The 18380-nt window shown below is 40.9% G+C and overlaps 1 protein-coding gene across 5 annotated transcripts in view; it reads right to left on the reverse strand.

Moving 5' to 3' along the window:
* The window catches only part of LOC120722659 (solute carrier family 41 member 3-like), a 45134-nt gene extending 27152 nt beyond the window's left edge, over positions 1–17982 (reverse strand). The window contains exons 1-2 of one of the 5 annotated variants that reach the window (XM_040013726.1): positions 17794–17982; positions 15115–15440 (exon numbers count right to left, since the gene is read on the reverse strand). In XM_040013726.1, coding sequence (XP_039869660.1) covers positions 15115–15426 — 312 coding nt within the window. In that variant the 5' untranslated portion in view covers positions 15427–15440; positions 17794–17982. Of the gene's footprint in view, positions 1–5212; positions 6938–15114; positions 15471–16950; positions 17105–17793 lie in introns of those variants that run through there. The other 4 variants (XM_040013724.1, XM_040013725.1, XM_040013723.1 and 1 more) reach the window with 4 other exon arrangements.
* Positions 17983–18380: the final 398 nt, after the last annotated feature.

Consider the following 18380-nt stretch of genomic DNA (forward strand, 5'->3'; position numbering starts at 1 on the left):
ATAAACCCCATTCTGATTCTAATAACCTAGTGCCTATTAGATTTATTATTGCAGGATTTTGATATGTGATGTCAGTATTTACAAAGAAAGCGCAGTGACAAGACTTAATATAAGAATGAACCAGGTCCATCTGGTTCAGTTTCGGGTGAACCCGCTCTTTAGCATAGATGATGTACTTTTAGCACTTACAGATCCAACAGTGAGTGGTTCCCGTTACTCATCCAGTCTGAGAAAGCACTGGTTAAAGTGTTTGTGTATTTATTGATTTATTTTAAGTAATTGTGTTTTATGTATATTATGGTTTTATATTTTTACAAATGCTTTAGATACTTATTTATATACATATATATATTTAATGGTTTATACCTTGTGTTGGGGGGGGGGCGGTGTTGTGTGTGTGTTTTTTGTCTTGTTTTTATGGACATGAAGTCTGCCAATAAAGATTGAATTGAATTGAATTGAATTGAATGAATTTAACCTTTATTCGACTGACCCTGTTCTAGCAGAGCTTTTTTTTTATATTCCTCTGAATTCTCTGGCTGTCACATCAAATGTCAGAAACCCACTTCCACTGGAAGTTATGCATGTCCATCACTGCCTCTGACTTGTTTCATAAGTGATGAAGTATGTTTATGACATGCCTTCTTCACACTTTGTCATTTCGGTACAGGTCAATCTAAATATCATGCCCTTTCCATTCTTAAAGGTTATGAATCATTTCCATGATGTTCTGAACCCTACAAATGGAGCTACATATTGATGAGCAGTAATTCATTATCTCTCCTGTTTCCAACTCCTGGAACACAAATATTAATTAACCCATCAGTTACTGATTACTGTGTGCCAGTTAGCTAGCTTAGTTAACCAGAGCCAGTGGTTTGTCACATACAAGAACGACCCGAACACATTTTTAAATGTTTTTTAACCATTATGAACGTGCTAACTATTGCTCTGTTAAATATTCTGCACTCTCTAGTGTTTGCAACCAATTGGATCATTTCTGCCTCCTGACCTATTTAAACAACAGTGAACAGGTGATGAAGGTGAATGGATCCAAACAAGGGAATAAGAGAACTGACTGTCAGGCTTGTCAATGGTAGAGGAGTGTGTGTGCTGGTGTGAGTGCATCTCTATTCATACCAATTCCTCTCAGGTTCTGGATTGCTAAATCTGGCTGACGTCTGTCATACACAGAGGCTATCTTGGGACATGTCCCACTTCTGCTATAATACTGCTGCTACTGCTGCTTGACTGTGAGTGCGAGTGTGATGGGACAAAAGCCAACATAAGCCAGCTCAGTGCTACTGTAGACTTCCAGGGACTTTCTAATGTTGGTGCTGTCGCTGACTGATTCAGGTACTTCAGACACACAAAAATGATATTTTCAGAAAATTTTACACTCAAGAAGAATTCAGTATTTTATGCTCGGTCTATAATAACAGGTTTTTCCTTTACTAACAGTATCTCTGTGTAACAAATACACTTCTTTTAGCCAATTACAAGCCAGGTCTCAAGCCAAATATTTGCTGGGGATTTGTAATGTGTTAAGTTTGCGTCATTACATTAAAAGTCTGGTTGCTCATGTTTTGTTATTAATGTTGTACTCTATAGTTTTTCTGGTCCCCTCACCACTGTGACCATTAATGACAAACTGGGTTATAGTCTTTAAAAACAATAGTGACATTTTAAAAAGTACAGTCTGTATTTTTAAAGAGCCCGCAGTGACAAAAAGGAGGAAGCTCAGGTGTGTTTTTTTGTGACCGATTCTGTTGCACATGTATTTCTGGGGGTATTATTATGAACTATCTGCAGTGTTGGGGAGTAACAGAATACATGTACCGGCGTTACGTATTTAAAATACAAAATATGAGTAACTGTATTCCATTACAGTTACTGTTTAAAAAGGTGGTATTCAGATTACAGTTACTTTGTAATCTGATGTATCTAATCTTATTATAAAATCTAAATCATCCACCAGTCACCTTGACCCTCTTCCCACTGTGTTAGTTAAAGCCTGTCTTCCCTCGTTAGCTCCTCTCATAACCAGTATTATCCATTCCTCCCTGAACACTGGAATCGTTCCTGAATCACTGAAAAAGGCTTCTGTTATTCCAACTCTCAAAAAGCCTGGTGCAGACCCCAATAACTTTGATAATCTTCGCCCTATATCAAATCTCCTCTTTATTTCAAAAATTCTTGAAAAAGTTGTCGCCTCTCAGCTTCACTTACACCTCAATAACCATAATCTCTATGAACAATTTCAATCTGGTTTACGCCCCAATCATTTCACAGAAACAGCTTTGTTAAGGATTACTAATGACCTTCTGATGGCAGCTGATTCTGGTCTCCTATCCATCCTCATCCTTCTTGATCTTAGTGCTACCATTTCTCACAATATTCTCCTGAACCGGTTAGCATTGGCATTAGTCATACCCCCCTTGCCTGGTTCACCTCCTATCTCTCAGACCGCACTCAGTTTATCCAATTTAAATCCCATTCTTCAAGTCTCCATCCTGTTTCTGGTGGTGTGCCCCAGGGTTCAGTATTAGGGCCCCTTTTATTCATTATTTACATGCTCCATCTTGGTCATATATTCCGAAAATATAACATACATTTTCACTGTTATGCCGATGACACCCAGCTCTACATTTCTTCTAACCCCAATTCATCCCTCCCACCTCCCTCCCTCTCAAACTGTCTTATTGAGATTAGATCCTGGTTCTCCTCCAATTTTCTTAAACTAAACAGTAATAAAACTGAAGTTTTACTCATTGGCACAGCCTCTATCTTAACCAAATCCCAAGTTTTTCCATTAACATTGAACGTTCCCCCACCCTTCCCTTCCCTCAGAGTTTGGGTGTCATACTTGATAATACTCTCTCATTCCAGTCCCACATTAATTACATAACCCGGTCTTCATACTTCCACTTACGTAATATTAACCGACTCCGCCCCTTCCTTACTTCCCATGCTGCTGCCATCCTTGTCCATAGTCTTATTACGTCCCGCATTGATTACTGCAATTCCCTCTTATTTGGTCTCCCTAAAAGGTCCCTTCACAAACTCCAACTTCTTCAAAATTCCGCAGCTCGTGTCATAACTCGTACTCCGTCAAGAGCTCATATTACCCCAGTTCTTCAGCAGCTTCACTGGTTGCCCATAGAAGCCAGGATAAACTTTAAAATCGTACTTCTCACGTACAAGTATATCCATAAATCTGCTCCTTCCTATTTGTGTGACCTGCTCCATATCACCAGTGTTTCCCGCCCTCTCCGATCCTCATCTGCTATTCATCTTACTGTTCCATCCGCACGTCTTACCACTATGGGGAACAGAGCCTTCAGTCGCTCTGCTCCTCGGCTCTGGAACTCTCTTCCTCCAGCCATAAGAAATATGGACTCTCTTCCCGCATTTAAGTCACAGCTCAGAACACATCTGTTCAAACTGGCTTATTCGCTTTGATGCTGATTTTACCTGTTGTCAAGTTCTGCTTTGCAATTTTAACTTATTTTATGACTATTGCTTCTTATATTAATGTTGTTCTTTTGTAAGGTGACCTTGGGTTTTTGAAAGGCGCCCTCAAATAAAATGTATTATTATTATTATTATTATTATTATTTGTTGAAATGAATGGATTACACGGCGGTCTTTTCTTGTTTCATATGTTAGACTATGCTCTTTCTATTTTTGGTAATTCCACGCCGGTGGAAACCCAAACAAAACACCAATTAAGAGGTTCTAATGCCTGTGTGTCAATCTCATGGCCCATGTCACCCCTACTTGCAGCCCGCATAATGACGTGAAGGAATATTTAAAAAAATATTTAATATGAAGGCAATAGGCAGAGTGTTACAGGCATCGCCCTAAAGAATGTAGCCTCATGGGCAGTGTAGTCCGTGCTGCAGGGAGAATGGACTGCCATACCAGTTATGTGTCTGGATCAGGTGACCCTGAACCATTCTTTATTTATGCTGCAAAATGCTGGTGATGCAAAGTTGGTACGTTCCAAGTCTGAACATAGAATGACTGAGGCGAATTCCCATAACAGTACAGAATACCAGGGATGGACATATGACAGGGCAGTGAATACACTGGAGGGTTACCTAGGTAACCAGAACTACTACCCATCAGCTTCAAAGCAATGCATGAGGAACACTTCAACTGTGACAAGGTTTTTTACTTTTAAGGAGCTTGGAAAGAAAAGTGACTGGCCTTCTTTAAGTTTCTTGAAGATGTTTCACCTCTCATCATTAAATTACTATGACCTGGATGACATAAGCCCTTTACTTTTGTTTTTACCTTTTTAAGTAAAGAACTTGGTGACAATTTCAAGGGAGATGCAGTGTATATACAAAGTCATCTCCCTCTCTGGCCTTCTTTTTCTCTCTCTCATCTCCAAACCACTTATTGAATTAACTGTTCAATGCAATCCCAAGGCTCTCGTCTCTCTCTCTGGTCTAAATCTGATTTAGAAAGCTCAGAAAGGTGGAAGTAACACAAGACTCCATCTGTTAATCAGAAAAAAGCACTGTCAACGGTGAACCAGCAGAGCTGTGCACGCATGTGCAATCACAACACACGCATTTCTTGTTTAACCAGTTCAGGGTTTTTCTTTTAAGGCTCTCAACAACACGGACTGAGTTCAGAAAGCAGGTCAAGTCACAAAAAAGGTAGCTGAGACAAATATCTTATATTTAACTAAGGCCAGCATTAGTCTGAACTAATTCAAGCTTGTGAATACCTGAGGGGCAGGAAAACAAAAAGGTCTTTTTCTCCGACTAGACCGTTTATCTATTCTTCATAGCAACAGCTGTCAATACGTGTCTGTACTCGGTATGCAAATACCCACCCACCTTTCCACAACATCCCACAATCAGAATCTATAAGTGAGGTCAGTCCATTTCTCCCAAACATCCATTAACAGGACTGGGTCTCAAATTTCACTGCTTGTTTTTCAGCACTGGGAATCAAAATTAGTGAAGTAGGGAGCTTGCTCAAATATTCTTTGATCTCTTTGATATTCAAAAGTTATTCCACCTACTCCAATACAACACCACTTTCGGGTTAACCTACGAAAGATCACCTCTTTATAGAAAGAGGGAAGTATGACGTGAAGGTGGTGCCCTTGAGCAACAATCATGACACGATAATCAAAATACTTCCGATGGTACCCAACTCTACACATCTATTCACATTATTCTTGGATAATTACTTGTATAAGGTCCATAACGATACCCGCGGAGACCATTCCAAGTCCTGATATGAGGTATGGTACGATAACCTGCGCCCCAATGAGCCAAGAGCTCTCTGGTAGGAAACCATGTTCTGATCGAGTCAGCTTCCAGGTCACGCCACGTAACTTCTTGCCTTGGTAGCGTAGCTCCAACTCCAGACGAGTCACAACCATGTTGTACAGGAGATTAATCAAAGCACTTAGTTTGATGTTTAGTTATCCCATGTTAAGTGTAACTTCATTCCAAAGGAAAAAAAAACTCTGATTAAAAATAAAAAAGGTCTGAGGGGTCAAAATAAAGTAAGGAAGTGAAATACCAAAGATGAAAATAATCAATGAGTTTGTCCTTTGTTTAAAACAGGGGAAATGTTTCAAGCAGTTCCTAAGGCTCTTCCTGAAGAAATGAGAGGCAGCATTTGGGAGCATATATATGTTCTGCTCTCAAGGGATGACCCAAAGATGACAGCTACTTCTTGCATCATTCTTGGCAGTACACAAGATAAACATTCAGCATCCCTTTGAACCAAACTGGAGATCCGATATCTATTCAAGCAAGCGAGACATTCGTCATGTTTTCATTCCTTCCAATCAATGATGTTTTCCCAGGCAGAATCACGTTTAAAAGCTTTAACTCCAACTTGAGGGAGCTGGAGCATGGCATCTTTGGACCAATGGTGAGTCAGCAGTGATGAGGTATCCATTTGCCGGCACCTCTGGGGAAAACAATCATTAACACGATTTCTGATTCATCAGTCAAAATGTTCCACAAGCACAGATGATCCACATCTGCAGTCAAAGTCTTAAGTTTACCCGGCAACCTGCAAAAACTAACATTAAAAATAAGACTGGTTTATGCCAGTAAATTAATGCTGAATAGCTCAGTGGTCCTCCAGTTGTCCTGAACAACTCTAGAATCAAATAAATCCTCTGGTTGAGTTTCTTGTTTGTTGGAGTCCTCAGTTGATAAGATCCAGCTTTAAATCTACTTGACCTCCAGTGTAAAAGGCACAGCTGTATCTTGTGAACCCAGAGCTCGGAGTGACAGCTGAATGAGTGACAGGAGCAAAAAGATGAAGAACAGTCCAAAAGGTCTTGAGAGTTTAGAAGCAGGAGGAAGACTTTATATCTTTGATATACGAGCCTAATCTCTTATTTGGCGAGGTGAGCTCTGTGATGTCAATAGGAGATCCACAGATGAGATGCAGCACACAGTACCACTTGAGCAGACTAAAGTGTTCCTCTCCTCCTTTCAGCATCAGGGTAGTCCTGCTCACTCAGCTCTGCTGTGACGTAGCACAGAAAGAGGCAGGGCTGTCTGCCCTGTGCAAACTCACGAGAGAAACGACCGGCTTTCTGCCACGCACTCTCCCTCTAAGCTATTTTTTGCTGCGTGTCTGCCTCTTATCCTCCCTCCCTCCCGCGTATGGCATCCATCGTTCTACGTCGAACAGTCTTGCTGCATTTCACATCCCTCTTTCAGTCGTTTCCATATCTCTGTATCGTGACTCATTCTTTCCCTCCATCTTTTCCTTCCACTTTTACCTCTGTTCTAGCTGCTATAATCATTTTGGAACACCGTATTTAAGAGCAAACAAACATACTGTACAACTACTGATTTCCAGGCATCTTTCAGGTCTTAAACTAAAAATCATTCCTCTCAATGCATACTGTTCACAAAAAAAGAAAAGAAAATGTTTTCATACACAATATATTAATTAATGACATGTAAAAAAAACTTTACATGTAAAATCTATAAAGTGCCACATTAACAATAAGATTACATCATTTGAATACAAGAAATAAGGTTTTGGATGGGCTAAATAGAATTAAATAAATTGCAGTCGCTAACTCGCTATAGTCTCAGATCACTTCGACATTGTGTAATAACACTGATGTGTTTCTTCTGGAAACTGCTGAGGTTGATTTGACAAGCAAGGCAACTGATTAGCAGCAACAATGTAAAAAGCTTATAATTCTTCTTACAGGATGTACATTACTTTGCAAAAGTCTTGACCCCATTTCTTTATATTTTGCTTCCAAGGAGCCAAACATTTATTTTTTAAGGTCGTCTTAAGCAATAGTTCTCCAGGCTTTGTGAAGGTCTTTCAAAGTTTTCCTTCAGACATTGGCTGTTGTTTCATTTATTTTCGGTCCAGCCCTTTTTCAGAGGACCATTTTCAAGGCACTTTTTTGTTATTTGTTATTATTGAACTGCTTACCAATGAATAAACCAGCGTTGTATCTACACATAAGACAACCTAGAGACTGAACCAATTTTAAATTGTATCTTTAGTCACTTTGTTCCTAGCAGCCTTTTACAGAAACTCATCAACTGTTCTCATTTCTTTAGCCAAATCTGTGAAAAATCCCACAGATAATGCAGTCTGATAGATATAACAAAATATTTTTATTACAGCAAGGTGTTTTCCAAAGTTCTATTAGCTGAAATCTCTCAGCATGGTGTGCAGTGTGTACTTAAGAAATTTGAGGAAACTGGTCAGTTGGAGGACAAAAAGAAGTAGCAAACCTAAATTTTATTTACAGCAGATGAACAACATGTGAAAATCAAGTCCTTAAAGAACAGGAACAATGAGCACAGGACCTGAGAGATGCTGACCCTTCAGTTGCTTCATTCACTCATCATTGAAGTCTCATAAGAAATAGTCATGGATTGGCTGATGAGAAACTCAGACAACCCCAAATCAAAGAAAATACGACCCAGTGAAAATTAGAATTTTAAACACTAGCATTAAATACAGAATTTTTTTATGATCTAATTTTTAAATATCTTGAAAAATAAAAATGAGTGTTTAAACACAAATGCTAAGGATACTCAGTTACTTTTGTAATGTGTATTCATTACAAATCTATCAAGATATGTTCTTCTTTTTATGCATATCTTTATGTGAACATTTGGATTGAATTACAGTGAAAACTAAAACAGCAGTGGGATGGGTTTCAGTGTTTCAGTGAAGATAAAAGACACTTGCACTTACACAGCAGGGGTAAGACACTGGGTAAGACTTGTAATGACTGCTAATGGTAAACTCTTAGCCTAAATGCTGCTAGATATCAACACGATTGATGCATCACTGGCCCATTTGTTTGCTTCAAGTATTCAAAGAATTTATAACTATATCAGTTTCTGGGAGCCTGTCCAACTAACATTTAAGTCTCATTTAACCACCATAACTGTAATTTAAAGAAGTCAAATATTGCATGTTTGCAATAGTCTAATGTATGGACGATCTAATTTCACATTTTATGAAGCGAGCTTTTATAGAGCTCGAATTTGGAAGCCAACCAACAGAACAAAGAGAAGCTGACACAAATGGCACTGCCTCCGTCTGTCCATCCATCTATTCATCTTCTTCCGCTTATCCAGGGCCGGGTCGTGGCGGTAGACCTCCCTCTCCCTGACCACCTCCTCCAGGTTATCTGGGGCAACGTCAAGGCATTCCTACGCCAGCCAAGAGATATAATCTTTTCAACGTGTCTTGGCCCTAGGGCCTCCTCCCAGTGGGACCAGGCCAGAACACCTTACCAAGGAGGCATATAGGACACATCCTTGTAGAAGCCCGAACCACCTCAACTGGCTCCTTTCGATGTGGATTTGCAGCGGCTCTACTCTGAGCTCCTCTTGGACGGCCGAACTCCTCACCCCATCTCTAAGAGAGAGGCCAGCCACCCTTTGGAGAACGCTCATTTCCACTGCTTGTCCCCTCATACAGTGGGGCAAAAAAGTATTTAGTCAGCCACCGATTGTGCAAGTTCCCCCACCTAAAATGATGACAGAGGTCAGTAATTTGCACCAGAGGTACACTTCAACTGTGAGAGACAGAATGTGAAAAAAAAAAAATCCATGAATCCACATGGTAGCATTTGTAAAGAATTTATTCGTAAATCAGGGTGGAAAATAAGTATTTGGTCAATAACAAAAATACAACTCAATACTTTGTAACATAACCTTTGTTGGCAATAACAGAGGTCAAACGTTTACTATAGGTCTTTACCAGGTGTGCACACACAGTAGCTGGTATTTTGGCCCATTCCTCCATGCAGATCTTCTTGAGAGCAGTGATGTTTTGGGGCTGTCGCCGAGCAACACGGACTTTCAACTCCCGCCACAGATTTTCTATGGGGTTGAGGTCTGGAGACTGGCTAGGCCACTCCAGGACTTTCAAATGCTTCTTACGGAGCCACTCCTTTGTTGCCCGGGCGGTGTGTTTTGGATCATTGTCATGTTGGAAGACCCAGCCTCGTTTCATCTTCAAAGTTCTCACTGATGGAAGGAGGTTTTGGCTCAAAATCTCACGATACATGGCCCCATTCATTCTGTCCTTAACACGGATCAGTCGTCCTGTCCCCTTGGCAGAGAAACAGCCCCATAGCATGATGTTTCCACCCCCATGCTTCACAGTAGGTATGGTGTTCTTGGGATGCAACTCAGTATTCTTCTTCCTCCAAACACGACGAGTTGAGTTTATACCAAAAAGTTCTACTTTGGTTTCATCTGACCACATGACATTCTCCCAATCCTCTGCTGTATCATCCATGTGCTCTCTGGCAAACTTCAGACGGGCCTGGACATGCACTGGCTTCAGCAGCGGAACACGTCTGGCACTGCGGGATTTGATTCCCTGCCGTTGTAGTGTGTTACTGATGGTGACCTTTGTTACTTTGGTCCCAGCTCTCTGCAGGTCATTCACCAGGTCCCCCGTGTGGTTCTGGGATCTTTGCTCACCGTTCTCATGATCATTTTAACCCCACGGGATGAGATCTTGCGTGGAGCCCCAGATCGAGGGAGATTATCAGTGGTCTTGTATGTCTTCCATTTTCTGATGATTGCTCCCACAGTTGATTTTTTCACACCAAGCTGCTTGCCTATTGTAGATTCACTCTTCCCAGTCTGGTGCAGGTCTACAATACTTTTCCTGGTGCCCTCCAAAAGCTCTTTGGTCTTGGCCATGGCGGAGTTTGGAGTCTGACTGTTTGAGGCTGTGGACAGGTGTCTTTTATACAGATGATGAGTTCAAACAGGTGCCATTCATACAGGTAACGAGTGGGGGACAGAAAAGCTTCTTACAGAGGACGTTACAGGTCTGTGAGAGCCAGAGATTTTCCTTGTTTGAGGTGACCAAATACTTATTTTCCACCCTGATTTACGAATAAATTCTTTACAAATCCTACCATGTGAATTCATGGATTTTTTTTTCACATTCTGTCTCTCACAGTTGAAGTGTACCTCTGGTGCAAATTACTGACCTCTGTCATCATTTTAAGTGGGGGAACTTGCACAATCGGTGGCTGACTAAATACTTTTTTGCCCCATTGTAGGTGAGAGTGGGGACGCAGATCAGCCAGACAATCGGGAGCTTCGCTTTTACGCCTCATTCTCTCTTTACAGCGACAGACATCACTGCAGGCGCAGCACCAATCCATCTGTCAGTCACCCATTCCCCTCTCCTGTCACTTGTGAACAAGACCCCAACAAATTGCATGTTGGATGTAATTGAAAGACAGGCCAACAGGATGTGGTTGTTTAGACAATAGCTACCATCACAGGCCACAGTAACAATCGTTTTTGCTGATAGTGTAGTGTTGCCGTCTTTATTGACATTTTAGATCGGCTACTCTCCACGTCCTTGTGCGTCCGCTGTGCTTTGAGACACAGCTCCCAGCCAAGCTCATGACTAATCTTCCATCTGATGCAGGAGGGAAACTGATACTGTAGACTGCAGAGTGGGAAGAAATACTGATGAGCTACAGATGGAGTAAAGGGAAGTAGCCATATGAGGACGGACGTATGCTTATCAGTGGAGGACGGAGGGGAAGAGAGAGACCAGCTCATCATAGAGCAGACAGCAGTGTGTCTGATTTCCCTCAGCTCAGATGGCTGCAGACTAAAAGCCAGGGACACCTGGCACAGGACAGACACGACTAGCTCAAACTCATTATTAAATGTACTATCTCACTATTCCCACCTTATATTCCTATACTGTATCCTACAGTATGATTCTATACCATTGTGTAGAAAACACCGCCATCAATCAGTTATATTCTTGAGGTATTGTGACCAAGGATATTACTGACATTTAATTAAGAACTGATGGGAAGGTTAAAGGTATAGTCACAAATTTTTGAGGTCATTTAATATAAAAAAAAAGTATCCTATAGTCTATGTACATGTACAGCAGTGTGTAACTACATTTTCAAATAAACTGCATTCTCATAAACATGTAATGAATCTATTAATAATATATAGGAGTGAGTTTGCAGTTTCTGGAAGTCATCATTTTCTTCCAACTAATGGTGTTTTACATAAATGGTAGAGACAGGCCATGTATGTAGTATGCCAAATGGGGACTAGAAGAGAACTTGTTTTATCATCTGAGAATGGACCCCCTTCATCAAAGAGATAACACCACTTGCAACTAAATAAATCTTCATCCTCTTCCTCCTCACCTCAAGATTAATCTCCTAAACAGAACTCGCACTCTAAGACATGAAAACTTGCATAAACATGCTTATTTATTCCCAATACTGTTGCAGTGACATATTGCCAGTAGATCAGACATGTGACTTTCCTGTCTCTGGAGAGTTGACAACGAGCCGGGTGAACAACAACAGCTAATTTTAAGGTAACATTATGCCAGCTAATGTTAGACTCGAGTGTCATAAAAATCACACTTTTCCTCTGATAAACATTTTGATTACATTCTCACATTCTACGAACGTTTATTCCCTAACTGTACGAGTCCAACAATGTTAAATCCACATTAGATTCACTAGCACAAACTAAAACTATCTATCAGGATATCTTCAACAGCTCACCTTAGTATGGCTGTCATCAGTCAGAGGTGAGCTTTACTGACTGACTCGCCTGTATTGAACTCCTTTTACAGTTTTACAGCTACACATGGATGCTTCTCACCCAGCATTGACAGCTGAGATAAACAGAGGTCTGATTGCCTTCCACAGAAAGGAAAAATCTCGATTATAGGCATAAGCTGTTGTGTAGTCGTGGCAGTTATGATATAATGTATCCTAAAACATGATGTTAGGTTTTTGAACATAGTGGAATGTTTTGATCTCTCTTAGCTAACTAAAACATGTTTGTCCTACAGGAGCCAATGTAGCAAGGATTATGCACTTGAATTGGGAGAGGTAAGAAAACAGAACTGCAATACACTGACATCTAGCACAGAAAGATTTTATACACTAACTATAAAGAGGGGTACTATTAAGTTATAGTAGTCTTCTAAGTTCACTGCAAATCACATTGTGCAACGTGGATCTCATAAATTTGGGTAGGACATTATGTTTGATGCACATACAAAATGTAATAATATTAGCCCACACACCGGCTGCTATCTCTTAACTATTGATCTACACTGTTACATGCTACTGAAGATGTAATAGTATCAACATATTCACCAGGGACAGCAGCAGCTATGCCCTGGGGTGCATTCAACTCACTCAAAAGGCTATTTTGCCCATCCAGTCAGTTTATAACTTCTGACATTACTGGCCCAGTGTACACCATGTTAACATGATCAGAGATACGATACTTAAGTCAGAAGAAGATGGCTTTATTGCTCTGAGCCAGAAGACTATTTCAAGGTAACAAGTACACACAAGCATACACACAGTCCCACCTCCTGTAACAAAAACAAACAAAAATACACACTTAGACGAACAACCTGTTCTAACCGGTGCAGATGAGTCACTATGTTGCTCATGTTGTTATTTATTCAATACCATAAAGTCTCTGTGTACTGTCCAGTTTTTCATTATTGTGACGCTCTCTCTCCTTACGTTAACACGTTTAACGAGAGAGAGTAACCATCTGGGTCATTACTGACGTATTTTGCTGTGCCTCTGGTCTCCTAGCTCTTAAATCTGTCAGAGATCTTTCCTTACCGGAAAAGAGCCTGCCACTGTGTGCATAGATTTACTGTCTGCTAAGAGACGCCTTAATATTCTGTTGTACATTACATGTCAGACAACGTGAAAATAACTTCCCTGTACAATAAACACTTACTTATGAAGTACTTTATATGTAAAATGAAGGGAGACAAGTTTTCCCCCTTCACGATTTCCTATTTTGTCACACTTAAAAGTTTAATACTCGGTTAACTTAGATCTGTGAAGCCTGCAGTTCTTTAATGTTCTTCTGGATCCTTTTGTAACACCCAGGATGAGTCGGCGATGTGCTCTTATCTCATTTTGGTCAGCCAGTCACTCCTGGGAAGCTTCACCACTGTTCCATGTTTTCACCATTTATGTATAATGGCTCTCGCCGTGGTTCACTGGAGTCCCAAAACCCTAGAAATGTGCTATGTGTTCCTTTTTAAGGTCTTTTAACCTGCTTCACTTTGTCAGACTGTTTCTATTTAAGTCATTTTTTGATTCAACAGGACGTCCAGTAGTGGTGCAACGGATCAAAAATCTCAAGGTTCGGATCGGATCACGGTTTTCAGTCACGGATCGGATCAATTTTCAGATCAGCAAAAAAAGAAAAAGACAAAAATTTAACATTTACTTATTCACTTATTGAAGTATTTTTTGCCTGTTAAAAACATTCAACTCAAGACTCATTCCATGCAATTATTTAAAAAAATTTATGGTTCAATATAGGACAGTACAAGGCTTTGTATCTACCACTCAATTCAATTCAATTTTATTTATAAAGCGCCAAATCACAAAAACAGTTGCCTCAAGGTGCTTTATATTGTAAGGTAGGCCGTACAATAATACATACTGCTCATTATATCGCACTCCGCTGTGATATAATGAGCAGTCACGGTCACGTAGCTTTCCGTTGCTACACCCATTTGTAGTAGTTAGGGCAACAGAAGATGCCTGGGACAGTTCAGCCACAACTTAAATCTCTTCCTGCTCATACATGCTTGGAACGATTTTTCCACTAAAGTGGACGCGCAACGGGATATCATAGCGTGGCTCAAGCACGTTCATCATAGTTTAAACCCCTTGTTTTGCACAATGGAATACGGCCTCCTGTCTGCAGCTAAACACCCCAATAGCTTTTGTAATAGCTTTAGCCCGGTCGGATTGGGCAGCAAAGGGCTGCTTAAGTACCGCAAACTCCTCTGCTCCGCCACTTGGACCGCTAGCGCTGACCATAACTATCGCTTTTTTTTTTTCTTTTTTTTCGAATCTTCGGATCACGTGCGTGCTGAACCGTGGAGTGGGATCGGTTCGGATTACGGATCAACCGTGATCCGTTGCACCACTAACGTCCAGTAATCGAGCCCAAGTGTGTTTAGTGAAACTGAACTCAGCTTTCCAAAAAATGTGGTTAATCACAGTTAATTTATGATTTAACAAAAGGGGCCATTTTAACAGGACCAGGTAGTTTTGGGTAACTTTTCTCCCTTAATCAGTGAAATCAGCATTAAAAAAAACTGCATTTTGTATTTACTCGAGTTATTGTGGTCTAACATTAAAATGTGTTTGATGATCTGAAACATTCAAGTGTGACAAATATACAGAACACTAGGAAATCAGGAAGGAGGCAAACACTTTTTGACACCACTATACCTGTGTTTTAGGCACTAAGAAAAAAAAAATGGTCAGGTTTTATTCTGGGGGTTTAAAGAGGGTCTAATAATTGTATCCTTTGACATAGCTGCTACATTTACACTGGGGTAAATCTAATCATAGTTTTTGTACACCATCCCCGAAAAAATCATCTTGGAGAGCGGTGATGCCAGCATCTGATGAGGGATTCAAATGAGCAGCCTGAAGGTTTACCTGTCAGCTAGTAGGCCCCAATATCCACTATTATGTTAACATACTTCATGCTTTTCCACTCTCAATATGTGATATCACTCTCCAAGCTACCCTAAGGACCTTACCTGTACAATGTCCAGCACCATGCCAGCCATCACCATGCCCATTCCAGCTAGCAGGTAGGGAAAAACCACCTGAAGACAGATGGCTATGGATGTCTCTTCCTCTACTTTGGCAACAGGCACTTTCTTCCTCTCCTCCGTAGATTTTTTAGGAGGAGGTTGCACGACTGGGGGGAAGATGAACTCATCTTGCCCGTCTAAAGTGCTTGCCAAGCTGGCACTAGGACTCCCAGTGGGACTCTTCCCCTTGGAGCGGGACTTCTTGGTCTTTTTTCTCTGGCGGGCCTGTTGTGGTGGTTTATCCTCCCCAGGCATGATGACAGCAGTGGCTGTGACAAGTAGGGTTGTGTTAGTTTAATCTGGGAACACAGAATAGATAGGGACAGTAAGGGTCTAGTTTGGCACAGCTTTACCATCTAAAAATGTAGAGATAACTGCGTCCAATCTTTTGAATCCATCCACTCCACCAGGATGATGTGCCAATCAAATCAAATATGCTTTCCATCAGCTGAACAGAGGATTAGCTCTCATATTTTGCCATGGAAGGAGACAACAGTTTCTATTGGTGATCCTTCACTTTGTTATATCTAGCTCTATTCGGAAAGCATGCTGAAGTAACATATATAGTTGCACAAAGGGAGAAAAGCACCATATAGTTTGGATAAAGTGCATAGAACAGCAAGAAATGTAAACTCTACACATTTCCACCACTGTTAAACTAATGTGGCGAGGTGTGGTCGGCGGTGCCGCTGCAGGGGAGGCAAACGCACCTGCAGGGCATCCGTAGTCACGCCTCGTCAGGTTAAAAGTGTGCTGGGTCCTGGATTCCAGTTTTGTTGTTAGTGTTCAGCTGGCAGCTGGAAAGTTTCAGCCGTGTGTGTTTGTAAACAGCGACCGATTGTGTAAATAAAGTTAATGCTGAAAAGCAGAAACATGTTGCCGGCCTGCCGTGGTTATATCACAGCTAAACTCTGCTCTTCCTTTTATTTGCCTTCTGTTTCCCCTCAGCTTTCAACTGAGCGTAACATAAGGCTGAGCCTGGTTCAGCGAGAGGTCACTTCCTGTTAAAATGGAATTCTTCCTTCCCGCCATCGCAAAGTGCTGCGTATAAGGGAGCCTCTGATTTTGGGCGCTTTCTAATATTGTAGAGTCATTATCTTGCAATATACAGCTCACAGAGGCAACTGTTGCAGTGAATTGACACTATATAGACAATAGGTTAAAGCTTCAACTTTTTCTGATAGACTGATGCTCTGTTTTCAGGAAAGCTAATCAACATATTAAACACAAGGGCACAACAGAGAACTGTAAATACTATACAGTTACTTTATACTAAACAGCCCCTTCTTTTCTTAATCCATGAATATCTTTTATTTTTATTATTTATATCTTTTAAACAAATAACTGAGCTGACAGCTGTATTAAACAATCTGTAGCAACCACTAGGGTAGTCAGTAATGCACTGCTAATATACCAGCTTTAATAAAAACCTTTATGTTGATAAGTTGGCACTGTTTCTCATTTCTCATCATACTGTGGTTTACAATAATTTCATAAATTAGTTTTACTTGGAGTATCAAACTTAAGAGTGAATAGCTGTCATCGTTTCTTTTAACTCTTCACTCAACTGTTTTATTCAGGAAATTTCATTATGACACTAATTACTAATTGAGAGTTTTTAAAATCATCAGTTCAAACTCGGGACCGACGAGTAGCTGGTGTGTGATACGTGGTCTCAAATCACAAAGTGCTATCATGAGTAAACGTACAAGACTGCACAGAAAGGGAAACGTTTGTCTTCTTTTAAAAAAGCAAAACTCAAACATTAGTAATACAAACATGCTCGACACGGAGTCCCGGAAACCTCCCAAAACGCCTGAATTCATCTGCAGGTCCCGAAACCACGCCGAACATACAGCGCAGAATCCTTCTGTTGACATGCATTCCCGCACTTGGACGCTGCCATGTGCATATCCCATAATACATCTGTACCGGTAACCACGGTTACACAACCAGGTGCTTTCTGATTGGATAAACTAAAGAGTAAAAGCGAGAAAAAAATACTGCGTAAGAGTGTAGCCCCGCCCCCTCGCGTGTAGAGTGCGAACAGCTGCTGTTTGTAATAATGATATTCACAGTTTTATGACTGTGAGGATGTTTAAATATTATAATATATAATGATACAGCTGTAGAAACTATTTTTGAAAAGCGTTTGGGCTGAGGAAAAGATTTATTTTTAGTTTCTTAATTTCAAAGACCAGAGAAAAATGTTTTATATCAGTTTATGTGGCGGTTTGCCTGGCGCTTAGACCTCCAGATCATCCCGGCTGTGACTTAACTTATGATTTAATAAGTTGATATGTGTCTGACATCAGATTAATGTCAAAGTCAGAAAACCTCTCTGTCTCAAACTCCCTGGTAGTTTATAGACGACAATATGAAAATCTTTGAAGGCATGGGGGGAAACACCAGTGGAATCACCAGCGAGACATTTAATTATAGCAATGCACAGAGCAAACCAATACGTGTTACCATTTCTAGAGTCTGTACTGATCACGACACACTCTCATTGAACATAAATTCATAAAGTTCTGCTTGGACAGCGTGCTCTCTAAGGCCACAGAGCCACATTAAGCCTAGTGTATGTTAGTTTCCATATTAGATTTGATTTATCGTCCTTACCTTTGTCTCCAGCCAGTACTCGTGAAGGTTTGCGGGGAAAGCAATAAGCTCCCGAGAATAACCGTGTGTGCCCTTGCTATGCTGTGTGTATGTGCTTGAATGGAAATGCCTGTCTAAATTAGGATATGTGTATGTTCCTTTCTCGTGCATTTGCTTTTTTCTATGTGTGTCTGTGCGCTGAGCTCTGCGCGTGCGTGTTTGTGCAGGGTACGAGCTGGGGGGCACCGTCTTGAATTTCATGGCATTAGCAGATAAGGATGACCCCCCCTCACCCCCCCTCCTCCTGTCTCTTTCCATCTCTGTCCGGCTGGCTGGCATCTATACAGCATTTTCTCTTTTCCATTCACAGAAAGAATAAAGTTTGCAACGTCACAGTTAGGGAAGCCCTCATAAGGGATTTGTGGGGTGGTGCCCGCACACACACACACACACACACACACACACACACACACACACACACACACACACACACACACACGCACACACACACACACACACCTCACTGAGGTTTTTATGAGCTTGTGTAGGAACTATAACCATTCATTACAATCAAGCATCATACATGTTTAAAAGACACTATTTAATAC

This window comes from Simochromis diagramma, unplaced genomic scaffold (genome assembly GCF_900408965.1).
Source record: "Simochromis diagramma unplaced genomic scaffold, fSimDia1.1 OVJJ01000705.1, whole genome shotgun sequence".
NCBI lineage: Eukaryota > Metazoa > Chordata > Actinopteri > Cichliformes > Cichlidae > Simochromis > Simochromis diagramma.